Source organism: Dromaius novaehollandiae, chromosome 3 (assembly GCF_036370855.1).
Source record: "Dromaius novaehollandiae isolate bDroNov1 chromosome 3, bDroNov1.hap1, whole genome shotgun sequence".
Classification (NCBI taxonomy): Eukaryota; Metazoa; Chordata; class Aves; order Casuariiformes; family Dromaiidae; genus Dromaius; species Dromaius novaehollandiae.
The window spans coordinates 45,847,805-45,868,864 of NC_088100.1; the positions used below are offsets into that span (position 1 = coordinate 45,847,805).

Consider the following 21,060-nt stretch of genomic DNA (forward strand, 5'->3'; position numbering starts at 1 on the left):
TAATGTAGCTTTCTCCTAATAACACGACTTACACAGTTTCCCCCGTACTCGCAAATGCAGCGGTTTGTGTTTTACAGGGGCTACAGCAGCTCATATTTTGTGCTATTCATCCTACTTAAGGATCAAAGCTGTTCTAAATAGATTACTGGCCTGAAACCATTCCACTGAAATGGTAATATGGTCGTTCTTTTTTTTTTTAAAAAAAAGTGTAGGTATTTTCTGGTGTTTTCCCATCAAGTACCTGCCCAGTTTCTGTATGGCACACGCCAGGAATCAATAGAAGTTAACAAGTCCTCAAAACATTCCCCATCTCTTTGTTTAATCTCCTTTACAATAAAGCCAAGGGAAGGGAATTAAAAATCTTTGAAGTATATTAAACCTCAAAAGGCTCAGCCAAGTAGACTTAAAATAGTCACTTATTTTCCAAAACTGGTTTGTCGAGGAACAATAAAGGGAAGTAAAATTTATGGAGAAATTATACAGTGGATTTGTCACTTAAAATATCGTAACTGTCTCGGGGACAATACCCCATGCTGAGGATTAATGGTCCCTCCAGACCTTTGATTCACCAGCGCCTTTTCTTTGCCCTTGACAAATTGGATTTTTAGGAATGGGAAGGTCGCCTGGCCCATTGTCTGCTCGCCATTCACGGCGCTTGATTATGCAGGGGGGTGAGGGAAAGGCTCCATGTGACCCTCTCGGACGGGACTCCGCAGCTGCTCGAGGAGCGAAACTCTCTCACCAAACTCGGCGCCCCAGAGCATCCGCCTGCCGAGGGGTCCCCCGCCTGCTCCCGTTGAAAAGCCGGCGTGCACACACCGCCGCGTCACTCGGCAGGCGGAGATACGCCTGTGCTCATCCCTCTCTCTGCCTGTCTCTGTCACTCCAGCCCTGTTAAGTAGTTTGGGTCTCTGGTTGCTCATACCCAGAGGCAGCGATGCAAACGAGCAGGGCTCCGGCCATCAGCGTGAGTGCGGAGAGCTGCATCCCAGCTGGACTGCGTCTGGGTCCTGTGCCGGGCATCTTCAAACTGGGCAAGTACCTGTCAGACCGCAGAGAGCCAGGACCCAAAAAAAAGGTATTTTCCTACGGTCTCTCCTGCATCGCTGGACCTTGCTTTTTCCGCTGGCCCGGGGGAAGCCCGCGCTTTGGAGAAGAGGCTGCTTGCCACCCGCTCCCTTCGAGCCTCCTCCTTAGAGCGAGCCCGGAAAGCAGAGGGCAGCGTTTCCAGAGCGTCCCGAGGCGGCTCCGAGCGGCTCCGCCGTCGGGGGCGGGCGGAGAAGCCCGCTCGTCCCTGCCCTCTCCCCGCCCGCCCGGCGCCGGGCACCGGCCGGCTCCTGCGCGCCGAGCCCGGGCGGCCGGCGGCCCCCTCGGCAGCGCCGCTGCCTCGGAGACGGGTCCTTGGGAGGGCGCCGCGGGGCTCCGCTCGTCGGCGACCGCCCCGTCCGGCGCCCGAGCCAGGCCCAAACCCGCCGCCCGCACGGAGCAGGTGACCCACAGGGCCGCGACGGGACGGGGGTGACACCCCCGGCTGGCGGCCCCAGGGGCCGGGCAACGTCCGAGGCCTCGTTGAGGGGCGCGCAGGGGCCGGGGGGGGACACTTACCCGTCCGGCAGGGCTTTTGGGGGGCCTGGGGCCAGAGCGCCGCAGCCGAGCCCGCCTGCCGCCCCCGTGTCACGAGTTCCGCTCGGCGTTTTAATGCCCTTTAATTGTTTTTAAACGCCCTGCCAGCCCCCTCAAATTTATTTCTCATCTGGCTCCATTGGTTCCTCGCTTTAGACCGCTTTGTTCCGATGACTTTTATTGCACGGTCATTGAGCGAATGGGCACTTCATTTTCCCTTTGTACGGGTAAGCAGATTATGAAGTATGGGGCTACAGAGACTTCGCAGCTAGGCGGGATCCTCTCCCCTTTCTCCCCCCCGCCGCCCAACAAGTCATGTATTTCACGACTGTTCTGCACGGATTCAGAGGCTGCACAAATTCTTCAAAACCGGCTGATAACCTCTTACCCGGGCATTTAACATAGCGTAAAGCTGGCTGCAGCCACCGTGACTGGCCAAGGCGCACTTGTCCAGTGGAACCCGAGGGGGAAAAATGACATTTTTCCTCGTAGTGCTGCACGCTGCTACAGCGTTTCCCCGGGCCCGAGCTCCTCCATCCTTCCTCCCGCAGGGCAGCAGCTCGCTGCCAGCCGCCCTCGGCTCTTCCAAGCACCTGCGAGGCGAGGAGGGTCCTGCTCAAAGAGGAGGAAGGATGGATGAGTCCATGGCGGATGGATGGATGGATGAGTCCAGTTCCAACTGGCGGAAAAACCGAGGTGCTGCGGCCGCGCTCTCCCGGCTGTGGTCCCCCGGCCCTTGCTCGCTGCTTGCCCGGGCGAGGGGGGAGCAGGGCGGCGGCGTGGCGCGGGGAAGCTCCGCGCGTGCTTCCTGCCTTGTCTCGCGTGGGAGTGACCGCGGCGCCGCCTGTGTTGCAGGTGCGGATGGTGAGAGGGGAATTAGTGGACGAAGCCGGGAGCTCAGCTCTGGAGTGGATAGGGTTAATCCGGGCTGCCCGCAACTCCCAGGAGCAGACCCTGGAGGCCGTGGCGGATCTGCCAGGAGGACAGGTACCCGCTCGCGGCCCGGGCCGGCCTGGCGCCGCGCTCCGTCCGCTGCGTCCCCTCTCGAGGCCCCTGAAGAAGTTGCCTTTCTCCCCCACAGATCTTCTACCGGGCGCTGCGCGATGTGCAGCCGGGAGAGGAGCTCACCGTGTGGTACTCCAACCCGCTGGCTCAGTGGTTTGACATCCCCATCACCGCCACCCCGACGCACGACGAGAAAGGTGCGGGCGCCGGGCGCCGTCCTCGGGGGCGGTTTCTGCGCGGGGGCGGGCGGGGGGGGGGTAAATAAAACTCCCTTTCCGAGAAAAAATCACCACGGCGTTGCCACTTCCATAGCTCCATACCTGCACACACACATGTGCACGCGTGTGCGTGGGTAGGCACAGCCATTAATTAGCAGATCGACTGTTTAGTTGACATCTCTGGCGGGAGCTAAAACGGCGCTAGGCAAGCGTAAGCCGCCCGCATACACCCTCTCAGAGAAACTGCTACCAGCGCAGCTGCAGGGACTTTTAACCTGCCACTGTTTAAAATAAGACTCCATCTGCTCATTTTAAGGGGTGATATATTAACTCGGTAACGTATGGAAAGGCCCCCATGCCTCGAGTCGTTCCGTCGTGGGCACAGTTTTATGATCTTTAGATAGAAAAACGGGATTTTATGAAACAATGCTCGTGTTGTTAGGCGAGACAGCAATTTATCTTCGTACGTTTTGGAAACGTTGTTTTCACCGTGTGTGTTCCTTGGGCAGAGCTTCAGATGCTCTTTTCGGGCTGTATCGAGGACAGGGACCTTCCAGCGCTCAGGCTGACGTGGTCGCGTCAAAACGGGTAACGGTCAGTTCGTGTGAATTAGGTTGCATTAGGGAAAAATAAAGCCGGCGTCAGATAAGCATGCCCAAGGATACCGAGCAAGGGGAAGGCGTCAGTCCTGGGTCGCTTGTTTCAACGCGCGAGCTAATTCTCGGCCGGAATCGCACCGGTCGCTTTTACGGTGTTTAAAAAAAATCGCTAACGTGGGGAGCACACGAGAAGAGGGGGGAAAAGTGTTTACAAACACGGGCCGCCGCGCGCGTCCGGCCGCCGGCACCTCCTCCTGCGCGCTGCGCGCCCGCACCGCCGCCGCGGCTCCCGCGCCCTCCCCGCGCCCGGCGCGGCGCGGCGCGGCCCCAGAGAGGCGTGAGGACAGGACCCGGCCGGGGGCTGAGGGTCTAGCCCTCCCCACGCCGCCAGACAGCCAGGATCAGGCCCGGCCCGTGGCACCGAGGGGAGGACTGCCTGCCCGGGGGGCCGGCGAAGGTCTCCGACGGCAGGAAGGACGAAGCGGTGAGGGGCTCCGACCCCTCTCTCCGGCGGACTCTGCCTTTCCGTGGGCACCCGGCGCTCCTCGGGAAAAGTGACGAGACAGCTCAGGTCTGCCAAAGGCGGCAGCGTGTGGCATCTCCCTCGTTAAGTCAAAGCGGGGTTAAGCTGCAAACTGACCCCGCAAATCTGCTGTTTCTGCGGCTCCACAGTTTCCAGACTAATCAATACGGATTCAGAATATGAGGGGTGTATCAAAATGCGGAGGCATTCTTCTTCTGTGGCTAGCACGATGGAAAAGGAGCGGGAGAAATTCATAGAAAGCTTTATTTTTTAAAGCTTGGAGACCTTCTGAACAAACGCATTTAACCCCACTGATTTAGTTTTGCCGTGATGAACAAGCGGTGTCTTTTTCTTTTCTTTGTTTTTTTGTTTTTTGTTTCTTTTTTTCCCAAGCGATCGTTGCCTGGGCTTGATTTTAGCGGAGGGAAGTCACCCGTTCAGCTCCAGGATCGCTCTCGGGACGAAGCTTAGCCGGTCTCGCCTCGCCTTTGCAGACAGCCAGAGCCGAGCAGCACCTTTGACATGAGCCACAAAGCCGCGGTTCCCGAACCAGCTCCTTAGGATTTAGACCGGGGAGGCTCCTGGCCGCAAGCCTTTCACACCTCAGCACTAGTTTACCTGTTTTTCCACGCAAGGCAATAGGATTACTGCAGCGGTTCAGCCTCCCCCGGCCCCGGAGCAGTCAGAGCCCGGGCAGACACGCTCCCGCCTCCCTCCCAGCGCAGCCCAGCAGCGCGAAAAAGCACCCGACCCCCGAGGTGAGACTGCTGCGGACCCGGGACCCTCCTCCTCCGAGGCAAGCGGGGAAGCGACACCCACCGCCGCACAGACGTGGGATCCGTCCTAACCCTCTCCGTCCCGCGGAGCCCCCCGACTTCAGCTCTCCCCCGCGGCCCTGGATGCGCGACCGGCCGCTGGCTGGTCCCGAGAGCCGCAGGTCTCCTGGGGGGGCCGTGGGGGGCTGAGAGGCGGCTTTTGAAATACCTTGTCGGTGCGTTTTGGTGACTGAGGTGAATAAGAGCGCGCGAGAGGCGGATAAATAGGTACAGACAGGTAGCTGGAGAGTCAGCAGGACGGGCAGGCAGGCAGGCAGGCAGGCAGACTGCCCGCAGAGGCCATGTCCCCCCGTCGGGGCTGAGAAAAGGCGCCTCCTCGGAGGGACTTTCCCCCCAGCAGGGCCAGGAGCAGGGAAGCGAGATGCGTGCCTCGCCGCGCCGGGCAGCCCTCACAGGCCGGCAGCCACCGGGGTCTGTTCCGCCTGCGAGCAGCCGAAACGTTCAGGGCCGGGGCACAAAGGGCATTGTCCCGAAGGGGAGCGATTACATATGGCCCATACATATCGGATATTGTCTCGCCGCCTAATGAGGGGCTCACGATCATTAGATTGGCCTTTGTTCGGTGCAGCCGACTCCCTGACATACGCCGCCTCCGCCGCAAACGCCAACAGATGGGCCCCCCGACGGCCGGCCCGCGGCAGCAGCTGCTCCCCCGGCCCCACGGCGCCCGTCCGCGGGCGCGCACCCCGGCCCGCGCCGCGCCGGGGGCCGCGCAGGCGGAGCGGGGGCGCCCCTCCGCCGGGAGGGGGGGGCGGGCCGGGGCGCGGAGCGGGGCGCGGGCCGCGGGGCGCCGCTGACGGGCCGCTGCGCTTCCCTCCGCAGGGGAGGAGCGGTTCATCTGCTGGTACTGCTGGAGGACCTTCAAGTACCCCAACAGCCTCAAGGCCCACGTCCACTTCCACTGCGCGCTCAGCCACGGCCGGCCCTTCCTGCACCACGACCACGGCCGCCCCGCCGAGGCCTTCGCGCTCGCCGCCAAGGCGGCCGCCGAGCCGCCGGGCGCCGCCGCCGCCGCGCTGCGCGGCCCCCCCGCGCCGCCGCCGGGCTGCGGCCCGCGGGAGCCCGTCAAGCGGGAGGCGGCCGCCGCCTCGCCGCCGCTCGCCAAGCCGGGGGCGGCCCGCCGGGCGGCGGGCAGGGAGGAGCAGGAGCGGGCGCTGGACATGAGCGTGGGCTCGGCGCGGGGCCAGGCGCCGCTGCTGGCGCTGGCGGGCGGCTCGGCGGGCGGCAACGGCCTGGCTTTCTACGGCGGGGCGCGCTCGGCCTTCCGCCCCGCCGGGCCGCTGCGCCAGGAGGCCAAGGGCGCCGCGGCGCCGGCCTTCGCCAAGCTGCTGGGGGGGCTGAAGGCGGGCCGCGCCGCCGAGGCGCCGCCCAAGTGCGCGGCGCTGCCGGGCGAGGCGCCCCCGACGGCGGCGCTGCCGTGCGGCGCCGGGCTGCGGGCGCTGCCGCTGCTCTCGCCGCTGGAGGAGGCCTCGGCCTTCCGGCACGTGGAGCGGGCGCTGCCGGCCGCGGCGCTGCCGCCCGGGCGCTACGCGCCGCTGCCCGGCGGCGGCCTGGAGCGCTTCGCCCTGCCGCCCTTCGAGGGCCTCAAGGCGTACGCGGGCGAGTGCGGCCTGCCCGTGGTGCCGCTCACCGTGTACGGCGGGGAGCTGCTCTACGGCGCCGCGCCCTACTACCCGCTCAAGCTGCACCTGGGCGGCCTGCTCAAGTACCCCGAGGCCGTGTCCTACCTGGGCGGGCCGGCGGCGGCGGCGGCGGGGCTGCACGGCGCCGAGCTGGGCCTGGCCGGCATCGACCGGGAGATCGCCATGCACACGCAGCAGCTCTCCGAGCTGGCGGCCGAGAAGGGCCGCGGGCGGCTGGAGGCGCTGCCGCCGGGGGCGCCGGGGGCGGCGGGCGGCAAGCCCAAGACGGGGCACCTGTGCCTCTACTGCGGCAAGCTCTACTCGCGCAAGTACGGGCTCAAGATCCACATGCGGACCCACACGGGCTACAAGCCGCTCAAGTGCAAGGTGTGCCTGCGGCCCTTCGGGGACCCCAGCAACCTCAACAAGCACATCCGCCTGCACGCCGAGGGCAACACGCCCTACCGCTGCGAGCACTGCGGCAAGGTGCTGGTGCGCCGCCGCGACCTGGAGCGGCACGTCAAGTCGCGGCACCCGGGCCAGGGCCTCGGCAAGGCGGCCGAGGACGGCACGGACTCTGCCTACGCGCGCCCCGAGCCTGAGCAAAAGACTGACAACGAGAGCGACGTGGACGTCTGCTTCACGGACGACCAGAGCGACGCCGAGACGAGCAGCAGGATCCGCGGGCAGTAGCACCCGCCGCGGCCGCGGGGCGCCGGGGGGGAACCGCGGCGGGCGCCGGGCGCCGCCGCGCGGGCACCGCTCCCCGTGGGCGCCGGTGTTTCAGTGGCCATATATTTTTATTGTACCGTTGTGTGGAGGAAATTGTGCCTTTTGGAAACGATTCTTTTCTATGTACTCTCTGTCACTTGTTCCGGCTTTCCGAGCTGTAGGTCTCTCGGCGGCAGTCCCGCTTCTGCAAGCGCCTCTGGCATCTGTACGCTTTGTTTGACGCCTCAGATGTGCTCAGTCGGGTCTTGAGAAAGCAACGCCAATAGCCTTTTGGGAAAAAAATAAAAAAGGCAGCAAAAAGGCGCATTTGCAGCACTGAAGAGGTTCGTCTGTGATAACAGGTGCACCATTTGATCGAGTTGCAATTATTTATAACATAATATTTGAGTAACAAATGTAAAATAAATATTGAAAAGCATGAATCTAAAAGCACGCGCTATATAATTTTAAAGGAAATACACTGTTTGGTAGAATACAAATGTGGTGTATGTTTGTTTTCTAATGAATGATGTACAGTGGATACAGTATCTTGGTCTTGGTTCCGGTTTGTCATGCGATTTTTAAAAAAAAAATAAAGTTCCTGACAAACTACTGTTTGTCTAGCTTTTCACTGAAGTGCTGTCAGCAAGATCTCGTTTTTCGATGTAACACTTCCGATAATCAGGAGCTTGGCTCAAAGCCCATCATATCCGGCGGCTTTGCATCAAGCTCTACACAATTTGCCTCTCAATATCGTCTCCGAATATTTTCCTTCTCTAACTTGGAAAAAACAAAGGAGCAAACTCCCGAACAAAACTCACTCTGTTTTTCCCTATCCCTACGACTTTTTGAAAGCAGTTGTTTGAACAGGGCCAGCACAGAGATGTTAAAGGAGATCCATTATTAGTGCGCTTTATCTGTTTGCGTGCTGCAAAACGTTCTCCCTTTGCAAACGCGCCTCTTTAGAAACACTTGCTCTAATCATCTGGGGGAAAAATCTCTTTATCTTGCTGGTACCAAAGCCGAAACATGTTCGACTTGTAAGGCTGTCAGGAAAATATCTTGTTTCCCCTGGAAAATCCTCCAAGTGCGGAATTGTGAGAAATTCCTGCGGTGCGGGGGCAGCCGCGCAGCTCTCCCCGCTGCGGTCGGTGCCCCGCTGCTTTCGGTGGCAGTTTTCGGTCGGGTGGGCAGAAAGGAGGTGAGGGAGCAGCTGGTGGTGGTCTGGACGACCCTCAACCTCTGCCAGGTGATAAACCTTTTTGATTGAATCGGAGTCGGTGAGTCTCCAGGATCATTTCGGTCCCGGGTGAAGGTGATGCAAAGCAAAATACGAATGAATTACTTCCAGCATCTGAGAGAATTTCAAAGACATAAAGCTGATGCTCCTTTTACTCACTTAAGACTAAATATACATGACAGTAATAGAAAATGGAAATTCAAATGCCGGGCTTGGGTTTCCTTGAAAAGCTGGATTAAATTCTAAAGCTATAGGACCCAGAATTTTTTTTCTGGGCTAGTGCACTAAATACCGACCTGATCAATTCGCTGTTATCATGGGAAAGTCTCAGTTGCTCTCATGTAAGTAAATGGAAAAGGTTTCTCCTGTGGACTCTAAATAGAGCAGGATCTTTGCTGGAATCAAAAATCTTGTTGTCATTTATCGCACCGAGAGCGGGCTGTGGACTTCAGGCGGCCAATTCTTTATTTCACTATTTATTTATCTGTTGCCTTCCCAGAAGCAGGAAGCCTCTCATGGCTGGGGCCGGGGAGAGATGCCTCATGCACACTCTGAGGACATCACTCCAACATCAGGGCTATTACCTCAGCGGAGGCACTTGTGTGGGGCTCCCTCAGCAGTGAAATGGCCCTTAAAATCTTCCCGCCACCTATTAGGTTTGGATAATTGTCATCATAGAAAAAGCTTTCTCGGAGCCTATAGTGACAAAGGATAGAAGGATAAAACCCTAATCTGTGAATTATTTACATATCTCTGGAGTCTGTGTGTTTTAAAAAGAAGTGTCCTACCAAATTGTAATACTTCAGCTACCTTTAAAAAAATCACTCCGGACCAGTCAGCTTGTATGGATTTACGATCTGTATATGTAAAAATTGATGTAATCTTTGAGTCGAGAGACAAAACACGAACAAATTAAATAAAACCAATGACAAATAACCAAAGCTGAAAAAAAGAACAGAAAGCACCAGTACTTTATTTTCTATACATGTATTTTTTACCTCTGTGCAGCGGCTAAATCGAAACGCAAAATACTCGGGGAGAAATTCTGTCACATTTCATTTTTAGGGCTGTATTCTGCAACGTCCCTAGCGGAGACGTGCGCTCCGGCACTGAGTACATCCATCCAAAAACGAGGGCCATATGGCCGGCCGGAATTGGAGCGCTATTAACCAGTCCGCGACGAGCACCAGCGCGGCTCAGCCGCCGCTAACCGCGCCTGGCGGAGCTCTCCTGCGCCGGCCGCGGCGGGGCAGCCCCTTCCCAGGCCGGCCCAGCCCCGCCGCTTCCCCGCGGCCGTCGCGGGGCCGCTCTCCCTGGCCCCGCGGCGCCGGCCCGACGGGGCGTCCGCGAGTGCCCGGCCGCGGGCAGCGCCGTGGCGCCTCAGGCACAGCGCGGTGCAAAAATTGCAGTCGGATATGCCCCTGCCGGCCAGCAGTGGAGAGCTGGATCCGTTCACAAGCCTTCTTGTGACAGGTGACTTTTATTTTATTTATTTTATTTTATTTTATTTTATTTTATTTTACTTTATTTTATTTTAATTAGCGATAATGTTCTCCTGTAACCTGTAACTAAAAGGCAGCCTCGGAAGCCCGGACGGCAGTATGTACTTTGCGAGTCCGTAAGAAAAAAAAAAAAGCAAGCCGGACACGGGTTTTTTTTGGCCCCCTTTTTTTTTTTTAAAGCCGCAGCACCAGCTCCGGGGCTCAGGCGCCGCTCAGCCAGGCGCGGCGCAGCGCGACGCTGGGGGCTCCGCGCCGGCTGCGGCCTTTGCCCGGTGCCGGCCCGCGGCGGGGGGGGCGGGAGGGTCCCTCGCTGCCCGCCCCCTCGGGGCGCGCCGCCCGCCAGGTGAGAACGCCCATTGGCTGAGCGCCCGCAGCCCGCGCCGCTATTGGCCAGCCGGCGATCCGGGAGCCGGCCCCAAGGTGGGCGGGCGGCGGCGGGGGCGGGGTGTGTGTGCGCGCGGGCGGCGGGTGCGGAGGCGCCGCGGGCCGCGCAGCGCTGCGCTGCGCCGGGCGCGGCGCGTCCTCCCGCTGCCGCGGCATCTGCCCGCAGCCTGGTGGCCGGCAGCTCGCGAAGTCACCCGCCGTCCGGGCCTCTTGCTGCACCCTCGGGTCTCCCTGGGGGGCAGGCGGGGGTCTGAGAAGCGGCTTTAGAAAAATGCACAGGTGGCGGCGCCCAGGCCGAGGTGGCTGCGGACCAGCCGTGGCACAATATCCTTTAGATTTCGCTTTCTTGACGTCTCCGGGGCAGCCGCTGCTGCTGGCTGCAACAGCGACTAGCGTTTGTGACCAGGGGGAAAAATGGCTTTTCCTTCCAAATTTGTAAACACTGACTTACAGTAAAGCGAGATGTTCTCTGCATCTTCATACGGAGAAAATAGCATTTAAGCAACCTTACAGAAAGATCTGAGATCTCTAGGTGCCGAAAAGTTGCTGTTTTGATCCATGCAAAGTGGAAAATATAGGCAGGAAGGATGGAGGTGAGGCTGAGAAACAATTATCTCCTTTAAATGTCACTCATTAAGAGGTCTATTCGCTCAAGGGCCGTAGAGATTAAATTACAAGGTTTCCCTATTTTATTTTTATGGGAGAACTCAGCTTTTTGAGTAAAACTGAACGGAAAATAATGAAAAGCTTCATTCTGCCAGTGAAGTATAGAACATAATTTGCTTTTTTGAAGTCAAGAGAAGAGAGTAATTATATATATTTTTATATATATATTTATGTGTATGTATATATACGTATAGGGATGGCTTTTGGACATTGTTAGGAACCAGGCTAAACATTTTGGAAACTGATCTTTCAGTTTCCAAAAATTGATTCTCAGTCCCAAGTTTTCTTATAGAAACAATTGATTTGATTGAACTCTTATTTTATTAAATTTGAAAAGCAGTTTTGACAATGTTTTGACTTTCCCTATTATTAGCCTGTTTATAGAAAAAGCAGCAAAGTCTGTGTGCATCTGGCAGGAGCTGCTTAAGCATTGCTAAAAAGCAGATTGTAAAGTTCTTGGAGGTGATCTTGGGACCAACTGATCTTGGTTTTGCTATGAAACTCTGCCATATAACGTATTAGTTAGTGCTGTTATTACTTCATGGCCGCAGCGTGCACAGTCTGAGGACGCCCATGGGAGGACATGGCATGATGGGTGATTAACCTGTGGGGCAGGGTCTGACAGACCAGGCAGCTAGGTCTTACTGCTGTAAAGTTGCTGAATAGATTTAGACACGTTACTAGAGTTTACAGCTTAAAACAACCTGGCACTAACTGGTTTTGCAAAGGTATTGGACACCAGCACTTCCCAGTGAAGCTAGTGGTGCTTATTTAAAAGTCGTCAAGGTCTTTGAGATACAGGTGAAAACTTGTCAGAACTGACTAAGGCAGTGGCTGCAGCCTGCTGTAACACCAATGGCTTACGGACAGGCTGCCAGTACAATACCTGGAGGAGGATTTGACCACTTCTGGTCCAGGCAATGGCACTATGTGTTTACAGGCATATAACTTTTTGCATTAAATGTGTTTTAAAATACACAGACACATGTGATCTGACCAGGAAGCGCTGAATCTTAGACTGCTACAGCTATGCAAATGGGAGTGTTTTCAAGGGTCTGTTTTGAACACTGCAAATCTGTGATGTGGCAAAGAAACATGATTTCTAGATTCATAAAAATCTAGGAATTCACTTGGGTACATTCATGGTGAAAATACTTGTATGGAATCATTTTTCTGTTTTCACTAGAAGTTATGGGCTTGGAAGGATGTTTTGAAATAGTTACTTTATCTGTAAACAGTATTCTCAATGCAAAAAAAAAAAACCAAAAAAACGCAAACAAACCCAAACCAGCACCTGATGAAGTAAGCAGAAAGCTTTAGATTCAGACTTCCTATGTGACAGGAAGACACAGGGAAGGGAGAAATCTAACTGCACTTGGCTTTAGGTCAGGGAATGGGGAAGGTCAAGAATTGTTTTTAAGCTTTTCCTTGTCCTCAAAACTGGCAGAAAAGAATGATTTAAAACTTGACTGTGAGCTGTTGCTTCCTGGATTATCACCTTAAGGTAAAGAGGAACATGTGAAGGTCAGGTTCAAGCTCGCTGGAGTTCATTGGACCATAGCAGATAAAATCAAGGAGCAACAACATGCTTTCAGGTATATTCAAAGTCAATCCAATGAGGAATGATTCCTTACAGCATGTCGGATTTTATAAACTTGCATTTTACAAGAAGCAGGAGAAAGAAGATCCTTAGCAACTGAAAAATATAGCAGAAGAAACGGATTACTAGAGCTGAGGTATATATTCAGCTATGTTTAGAGATGATATTATGACATATCCTGGAACAGTATGAACAAAGTTCACAAGCTCTCTCTGTAGACTTGCAGCTGGGTGTGTTTTTTGATATTTAATGTCTTGTACTTTTTTACCTGTTGTGTTTTGGAACATACTGTCCTCTTTCAAGGGTTACAAAAGGGCTTGTATTTATATTCCTTTTTTAGAAATTGTGGACTGTTGGCTTCTGGGTAGTATGATTTGGTACCAGGTAATCTGAAGCCCCTATTTGAAATGGAGAAAATGTGATTTAGAAAAACGACATCAATAAACTAAGGGTTCAGGGTGCTAAGGCATAATTCCCAACCCTTTTTTGCTGTTTGCATCACTTTAGCTTTATTGCAGATGAATAAGCAATTGTGTGGGGAAAACATTAGGAAGAGGGATACCTTGGGAAGAGATTATATTTTGCACCCTTTATACCTTCATAGTTCATAAAACCTACTGGTGACTCAGAGCTGTTCAAGTCTGTCCTTAACTTTGGAGCATATAACTGCTTCTTGTAACATAAGCAAATTTTTTTTTAGCTCTATTCAGAAAAATGGAGGACTAAAAATACATTTCAACTCTGACTCCTACGTATCGGTGTAGAACTTCGACTTCCCCATTTTCCAGTGCTCTAAACAATGCAGTAACTCAGTAACCCCCCCCCCCCACACACACACACACTGTAGAGTGCATTTCGGAGTATATTTATTGAAAAAGTGGAGTCTGCATGCCTCAGGGTTTTCAGGGATACTTCACCGGAGATCCTGCTAGCCACAGCACAGGGCTGAATAACCCTTCTGAGAATGCACATTTGCAACTCAGCAGCAACTTAAAATTGTAGTGCCCAAATAACTATGCTACTGATGGTTAGTCCCCAGCTTGCCCTTTTTCCCTGGCGAGAAGGCCCCTTATTGTAGAAATAAGTAAAACAGACATTTCTGACTGAAATGAACGGTTCTGGGGACGCACTCCAGCCCCTGCACTGAGCTGAGGTGGTATTCTGGTTGGGGCTCGGAGCTCCCCGTGGCCCACAGCGATACTTGTCTTTGGGTTGGCAGTCCCTAAGGAAGACTACCTCAGCTTTGTGCAGCCCGGAATTCACTGCGTCGATACACCGAAATTTTACGGGAAGTTGTGAAATTTTTCTTTTTTTCTCTCCTGTTTTTAAAGCAGAAGTGTAATTTGATGTTCCTTAGCTTTGCGGTGGAGACAGCCAACCTGATGAGAAGAATGCTTTTTGGACAAAGTGGTGGGAGGAAGTTAACTAATTTTTCAATGTACTGGTATGAGAGACATAAGAAACTGTAAACAAGTATGCTATATTAATGGTTTCGGTGGTTCCATGACAGATTGTATGTTAAAGTCAAATGAGGCGGTTTAGCAACTGAAGAAATTAGGAAGACTTAAACTCCTGAAACACTTAATTTCAGTGTAAGTGGGGAAACTAAGCTGCTTAAACTGAATTTTTCAGAGCAGCCTGAATTAATTCTAACATCTGCCTCTCTGCTTTGTTATGATCTTTCAAAAACTCTAAAATAAGATAGTGACACTTAGAATTTCAAGAATATTGTTTTTAACTAGGGTAATAAATAGGGAGGAAGCGTATAACTTTTGTTTCTGGAGTGGAAGTTTTTGGAAGTAAAGTTAATAATATCTCATGATTTTGTCATAGCTTATGGAAAAATATCCTGCTTTAAGAGTATATTGTAAACAGTTGCAAAATAAAATTATCAAAGTAAAACACTATACAGTGATGCAGAGAATTATTTCTCCTGATTAATAAATCCAATGTTTATCTTAGAATAAACCAGAAGAATAAAGTATAAAACATAACGCTTATCTCTGGCTATATGGAACTCTTCCATAAAGGTATAAGTTACCATACTTTATAGTAGACCTTCCTGCTTCTTGTTCTCAGCTTCGTTTTTTGGAAATAAATGAATTTTGATGAAGAGCAGAGTAGTAAATGAGAATCCGTAGTTAGAAGAAGGGTTTCTTGAAATGGTTCTTTATGATTCTCAGTTATATTTAAAGTCAAGCTATACATTTGTAAAAAAGAAACACATTTCACTAACGATGATGTATCACGTAAGAAAAGGAACAAATCCTTTTTGCTCTTAAAACGCCTTCTACTTTTATGCAGCAGATGGTGCTAGATTGTGAATACATGTCAATTTGATTTATTTATAGTCTGAAGAATGTATGGTGAAAGACATGGCATGTACAGTGTTCAGATAGACTATACAGCAAAGTGATCTTTGTAAACTCATCTGTTTTGGCACAGTCTTCTGTGGTGTGCATCCTTTTCCTGATGTCTCCTCTGCACCGTTCCAAGACAACCAGAATCGTTTCTATCTATAGCGCTTAGGAAAGATGCCAAAACTAACAAGGAACTGAGTGACAGAATTACAGTCAGTTCTAAAAGATAGCCTTTATCTAAAGAATAGGTAAAGCAGAGGTAAAGCAGAGGCAGAGGTAGTAGGAGTTTGCACAAGTTATATGCCAGCGTTCCTATCTTTTGCACTAGAGCCTCAGCACTGCTGGGCTTAGCTTTGGCAGGTACAGCCATGCTACCCTAAGGACAAACCGGACTCCAGCTGCCTATAAATCCTATCTACCCTTTGGGCAGGTGACAGGGCCCTTCCTAGGGAGGACTGTAGGGTGAATTTGCCACCCATATGCTGGCCATATGATGTTGTTCCAAGAAAAAGAAGTGTATGGGCATCTGCAGAAGGATGCATGTTTGGATCCCAGCTCTGTCCTACAAATTTTTCCTCAACAAATTTGTCCAAGAAATTAAATTTGTTGGCTGATCATTATTGAAGGAGCTCAGTGTCTGACTCCTGAGGACATACAGTGGACATTTGGAGTGTAACTTTTTGGGCTCTTTTGAAAATTCAGATGCAATAGTTTGCAAAATAGGCTGATTTGTTGCTTGACAGTACATTGTGTTTCTGAAAGTTCATTAGAATCTGTCAGCTTAGGTCCAGGAAAGACACTTCACCTTTTGGGAAGGCATAGCTCAGGAGAGATGCAAAGTTACAGTTCATTCTCTCTTTATCCAATACCCGGGCAAAGAAAGAGGCAGTGTCACTACAGCCTTTCCAAAGACCCTTTCTGGAATGGAGAATCACCCTTTTGGGATCCATTAGTCAGATGCTGATTAAATACTCAACAGAGGAAAAGCCTGCTGAAATACTGAGGAAATCTAGGAGATATTTGCAACGATATTCTCAAATACTGGCCCAGGAGTCACTGCACTAGGATGTGTGCATGTGAGGGAGAAAAACAATTAAATTAGTGCATTACAAAGTAGAAACTAGTAGGGTTTTCAAAAGAGTGACTGTGACAGAAATCTTCAATCTCATCCAAGAAGTGGTTACTAAAGCAGCTGCAGAAAGTCTAATCACTGAAGCACAGCTAATGTCAGTGTATCCAGGTGTTGCTGCAATTCCTCAGGAGTGAGGCCTCAGTCACAGTAATGGCATAATTGTTTAGTGACTCCATAGATGGGGAAAACAATATGAACAACAGTCTTGAGGCTTAGATCACCTGAGTCATTCTCTCAGAAAGACATTCAAAGTGTTACCTAAATTTGCATCGTGTTAAGGCTTTTAAGTATCATTCCCTCAATGTGAATGTTTATGGAGAAATCTCTGGTATTTTAGCCTTCTGCATACAATTCAGACTCCTTATTCTTTCTTTCAAGGTCCTGTGCAAATTAGCTCCCATCTGTCTTTCTTTTTTTTCCATCTTCTAGTCCATTTCTTGCCTTCCTTGCCTCGCTCAAACTGCCACCTTTTTCTCCTCTCACGTCTGATTTCTTCTCCGACAATTTTTTCTTTTATTTTCCAAGTCAATAGTTAAAAGTCTTCTGGAACCCCTTTTCACTAGTAAAGATGAAAGTATAAAAAGAAAAAAATCAGAAATGGCTGCTTTGTGTGCTGTGCGTGAACCTTGCCTGAACTCTGGGAACAAACTTTATGTAAGTAAAAACTCTCCACTTGGTAAAATTGGAAATGCTCAACAGTAGAACATACTCATGTCAGACCATACAGATTTATACTGTTAATATTGGAAATGCATCTTACACCCTCCTAGACCCCTAAAGGGTCTTGGTCTTTGGGAACAGGGAAAATGTCAGAGAAATTAAAGCAAGCAAAAGAAAGAAAAAGATATGAGAGAAACTGTAAGCAGTAATGATGTTGAGCTAAGTGTTGCTGGTGGAGATGTTGTAGGAGAGTTTCAGTACTATTTGATAGACCCTGGATGTCATTCAAGAGAGATTTCTTAAATAAAACCACCAACAGCCTACTTCAGGCCTTAGTCTTTAGCAGAGTTAGCACTTTCGAAGAAGTCAGACCAGTTTGTCGTCTTCACATGAATTAATGGGTCAATTTTTAAAGCCTGAGAAGCAGGATATATTAATGTGGGCCCTTTGTACTGATAACATGTAGATAGACCTTCTTAACCAAAGTCAGTTTACACTTGCCCCCTTTGGAGTGCAGGTAATGGGGATGCTCCTCTGGCTGCAACCATTTCTGTAGACATGCTCTGGGCTTCCCACAGTCCTTCACTAGGTCAACTGTGGGAAAATGGGAAATATTTGTAGGAGATGGTTAAAGAGATTTCTGAACTGGACTCTATGGCAGTGATGAATCTTGGGCAAACTGGGAAGCACTAGTTATCTCTTTATTCCAGAGGAAAAAATATAAAGTAGTAATATCACACAGAAAGAAATAATTTTAAGTTCGTTTTTGGTCAGTCTCTTTTACCTGAAACTCCCTGGAGAGTAGTGACCCCACATTGCTCTGCTCAGCCCTTGCCACTGTCCCAGCCATCGGCCCAGCTGACCCCTGCTACTCAGGGACGTGCAGACTCAGAATCTCTCTCCTTTCCCCCCACTTCTCTGGAAGAAGCTGGACGACTTTCCTTTTTCATTGCCACTTGTCTTTGTATGGTAATCACCTCGTGGGAGAGGAGAAATTTCACAAGACAGCTAACATGTAATCCCTTATGCCAATACAAACCCAGGTTTGCAGGTCCAAAGCTTTTATCAGGTCGCCCTCTATCATGGTGTGTGTATCATGTCTGTCTGTTTTCTGTCTGTCTCTCTGTCTGTCTATCTAGCTAGCTACCTTTTCCCCCACAGTGTCTATATTTATGCATCTTTTCCATGCCATATTATCGCCTTCTGCATTTTCTATTGAAAAACATTTTAGAAAGTCCTGTGACATTGGCATCAAGCGTTTTGTCCTGAACTTGTTTATGGTCAAATAGGGACCCATATTGGGCTATCTAGCTTTTCTAAAACATTGTTTAAACAATTTTAATACTATTTATACAAAATCATTAAATACCCACAGGAATTTCACTACAAAGGTGACTGCCATAACTCCTTTTTTGTCATAATTCAGGTCTTCTCAGATACCTTCAAAATTAACCTACTAAGGAAGGTCTCTTTAGGTTTCAGGCACTACATGCTCACAATAATGAACATTTTAATGCTTGAATGACTCTTTTCCAGTTCTTCCCTTCTCCAGCTCCAAACCTTGCTCTACTGCCTTTCCTCCTTCTCACCTTAAGAGACAGCTTTGGAGGAGCTTCCCTGCTTTGGAGGGAAGAACTGGCTTAAAGATCTCAGGGAAAGTTTGAATATAACAGTTTATTATGGGTTTTTGTGAAAGAGGGTAGCTTGACTGAGGTTGTTCTGAGACAAGTTTTTTCCTGATTGCCTAGACAATTAGTTCTCAGTTTTAATGACTCAGAAGGAGGCAGCTGGGTTTTGTGGGGTCTGTTTCCTCTGAAAGACATCTTTGCACTTTGCTGTCTTTCCTGAGCCTCTTGCCCTCAGCTCAGTGGGTTAAGACTGACTTTGCCTGCACACAGCCAGCTTCAGTGTGTTTGAAACTGAGAGGCAGATTACGGTCTGTGAAATGAGTTAGATAATCATAGAGTATTAAAGGGGTGTAAAGAGGGCCTATTCTTTGCCCATGATCTCTTTGAGCAGGAATTGTGCAGCAGAGGTTTCTGGCAAAAATAAAATGTCTTGCTTTTTGACATGTGTCTTGTCTATTGAATCCATGCCCTGGGGAAGGACCTTAACTTCAAGAATCAACTGAACACACACTAATCAAAGAACGCCCCTGATTCCCCACCAGCCTTGGCCATGTCCCCAGGTAACAGCAAGCTCTGCTGACACTGAGCCTGGCTCATGGGCTTCCTCAGAGGGCATGGAGTCCAGGCCTGGAGACACGACAGGCAGATGACAGAGGAGCAGCATGAGACATGACAGCGTCCGCATCCCTGTAGGAGCCTCCTACACTGGCATGAGCTGGTCCTATGGAGCAGATGATCAGTGATCTGCAGTATGCTAGTCAATAATTCAAAGCATGGGGAGAGCACTGGAAAAGGCTGATAACCCAGAGAACTGTCCCATGTCTAACGCTTCTCTTTCTGAGCCCTCGGTTAATACCAAGAAGTAATGACGTGTTTGTTACAAAGGCTGTGGGGGGAGTTATGGGATGTGCATGGCATAGGCAAGCAACGTTTGTGGAAAGCCCTAGAGAACAGAAAGGCTTCCCAGGTGTGCAGTGAGACCTTGGAGGACAGGTGAGACACGTTTGGGGCTGTATGGACATGACTGGGAGTCTCCAAAAGTGCCAAAGGAGCTCGCTGTGTGGACGGAGAAGGATGTTTTAGTCCTGGGTACACTCACAGGGACAACTAAAATTAACAGCTTAACAATAGGATTGGCCATCTGCTACGTTTTCAGCCCTCAAGTAAGTGCTTTATTTCCCAAAACTCTTACAAATGTTATCTTTTGAGATTTTATTTTACCTTACCACAGTAAGGAATGATCTCAACTTCTCTGTTATCTCAGGTATATCTGTCTGTGCTCCACCTGGCTTAGCCATGTTTACTCAGACTTTCACCTTAATGTTATGTAGTACCTTAATTTGTTCACCAAATATCTAATCTTGCATTGTAGGGACTCCTGAATTTCATTTTTTCTCTGCCTTTGCCTTTCTGTTCCCTGTAGCATTGTTTATTTTCCCTTTGAAACTTTGTCCGGTCTAACTATGTTCTGCAACCTTTAGAGACCTAGATGAGCATCTTTTAACAGTTACTTTTTCAATTTTGTGTTTCTGAGGGGGATGCCACAAACCTTACAATACTGCATGTCTGACTCAACAATCTCAGATCTGTTAAATGATAAAGAGAAATCACCAGTTTAAGGGTTATTTTTTAACATGAATTCATATCTTTTAGAGGTGTCTTTTTTCTAGGATTCCATGTTCTTCAAGTTTATTTAGCACAGTCTGATAACTGCATTCATTTCCCCACTTCACTGCAGGCTATTAAAAGTCTAGCATCCCTGAGCAAACAATAGAAAAAATATTAGCAAAAATAACCTTTTGCACGCTGCTGAGTCTGCATGCACTGACATGTTCAGCTGCTCTTTTCTTGTTATTCACCACTTTCTGCCACTCTTATGGACTTAATCCTCTGGCTTTACCTTCACTCCCCAAACCGGGAAGTGTTTTTTGGTAGAAAGAAAGGATCGTTGTAAGCCAGAGCTCATAATTATCGGGCAGGCTCACACAGAGCAGGCAGCTGCCCCTAGCAGCAGACTGCTAGGGATGGCATGATGGCCCCGCTCTCATACAGTGTGTAGCTGGTGCTTGATTGTGGGAGGCTGGACTTGCTCTCAGTCTAGCAGTGGTGCTGAATGTGGAAAATGACCCTCCTAGCAGTGGCATTCACCACCTCATCTCTCTTGCCCCCTCTCTGTTCAACAGGAGAAGCCAGTCTGATCCATCTGTGTGCTGTTTGCTGGCTCTCCCGTTCCAGCTCCTTTTCATAGCAGGAACAGCCTAGTCCTGGACCCTATTCTTGGTGGGATGCAATTCATCTGGTTTTGCTTTATTGAGTTACTGGATCATTCACAAGGCCATCTAGCTCAATCTCCTGTTCAAAGCAAGGTCAGTGCTGAATTCACACCAGGTTGCTCAGGGCTTGCAAGATGCTAATGACAGTGGAGCCTCAGCTGATCGTACTTAAAAGAATGAGGTCAGAGTGTCTTGGCCTGTTGTTTATTTTGACTTAAACAAGGCTTTTGACACTGTCTTTCATAGCATCCTCATTGACAAACTGCTGAAGTACAGACCAGACAAATGGACAGTGAAGTGGACAGAGAAATAGATGAATGGCCAAAGGCTCAAAGGGTTGTGATCAGCAGCATGAAGTCCAGCTGGAGGTAGTGTCCCCCAGGGGTTGATACTGGGGCCAATACTATTTAACATCTTCAATAATGACCTGGACTATGGGACAGAGTGCACCCTCAGCAAGTTTGCTGATGATACAAAG

General features: G+C 50.6%; 1 protein-coding gene across 1 annotated transcript; it reads left to right on the forward strand.

Moving 5' to 3' along the window:
- The first annotated feature begins 937 nt into the window (after positions 1 to 937).
- On the forward strand, positions 938 to 7,272 carry PRDM13 (PR/SET domain 13). Its single transcript, XM_064510198.1, has 4 exons — positions 938 to 1,078; positions 2,479 to 2,610; positions 2,705 to 2,825; positions 5,627 to 7,272. Exons 1-4 carry the CDS (start codon positions 938 to 940, stop codon positions 7,117 to 7,119), a joined length of 1,887 nt encoding a protein of 628 aa, XP_064366268.1. The 3' UTR covers positions 7,120 to 7,272.
- The last annotated feature ends 13,788 nt before the right edge of the window (positions 7,273 to 21,060 follow it).

What these genes read in the sequence shown, in the direction of transcription:
- PRDM13 (XM_064510198.1), top strand. Translation starts at nt 938, where the DNA reads ATGCAAACGAGCAGGGCTCCGGCCATCAGCGTGAGTGCGGAGAGCTGC. An exon ending in AGCCAGGACCCAAAAAAAAG is followed by an intron (nt 1,079 to 2,478) that starts GTATTTTCCTAC and finishes CCTGTGTTGCAG; the next exon opens with GTGCGGATGGTGAGAGGGGA. An exon ending in CGGATCTGCCAGGAGGACAG is followed by an intron (nt 2,611 to 2,704) that starts GTACCCGCTCGC and finishes TCTCCCCCACAG; the next exon opens with ATCTTCTACCGGGCGCTGCG.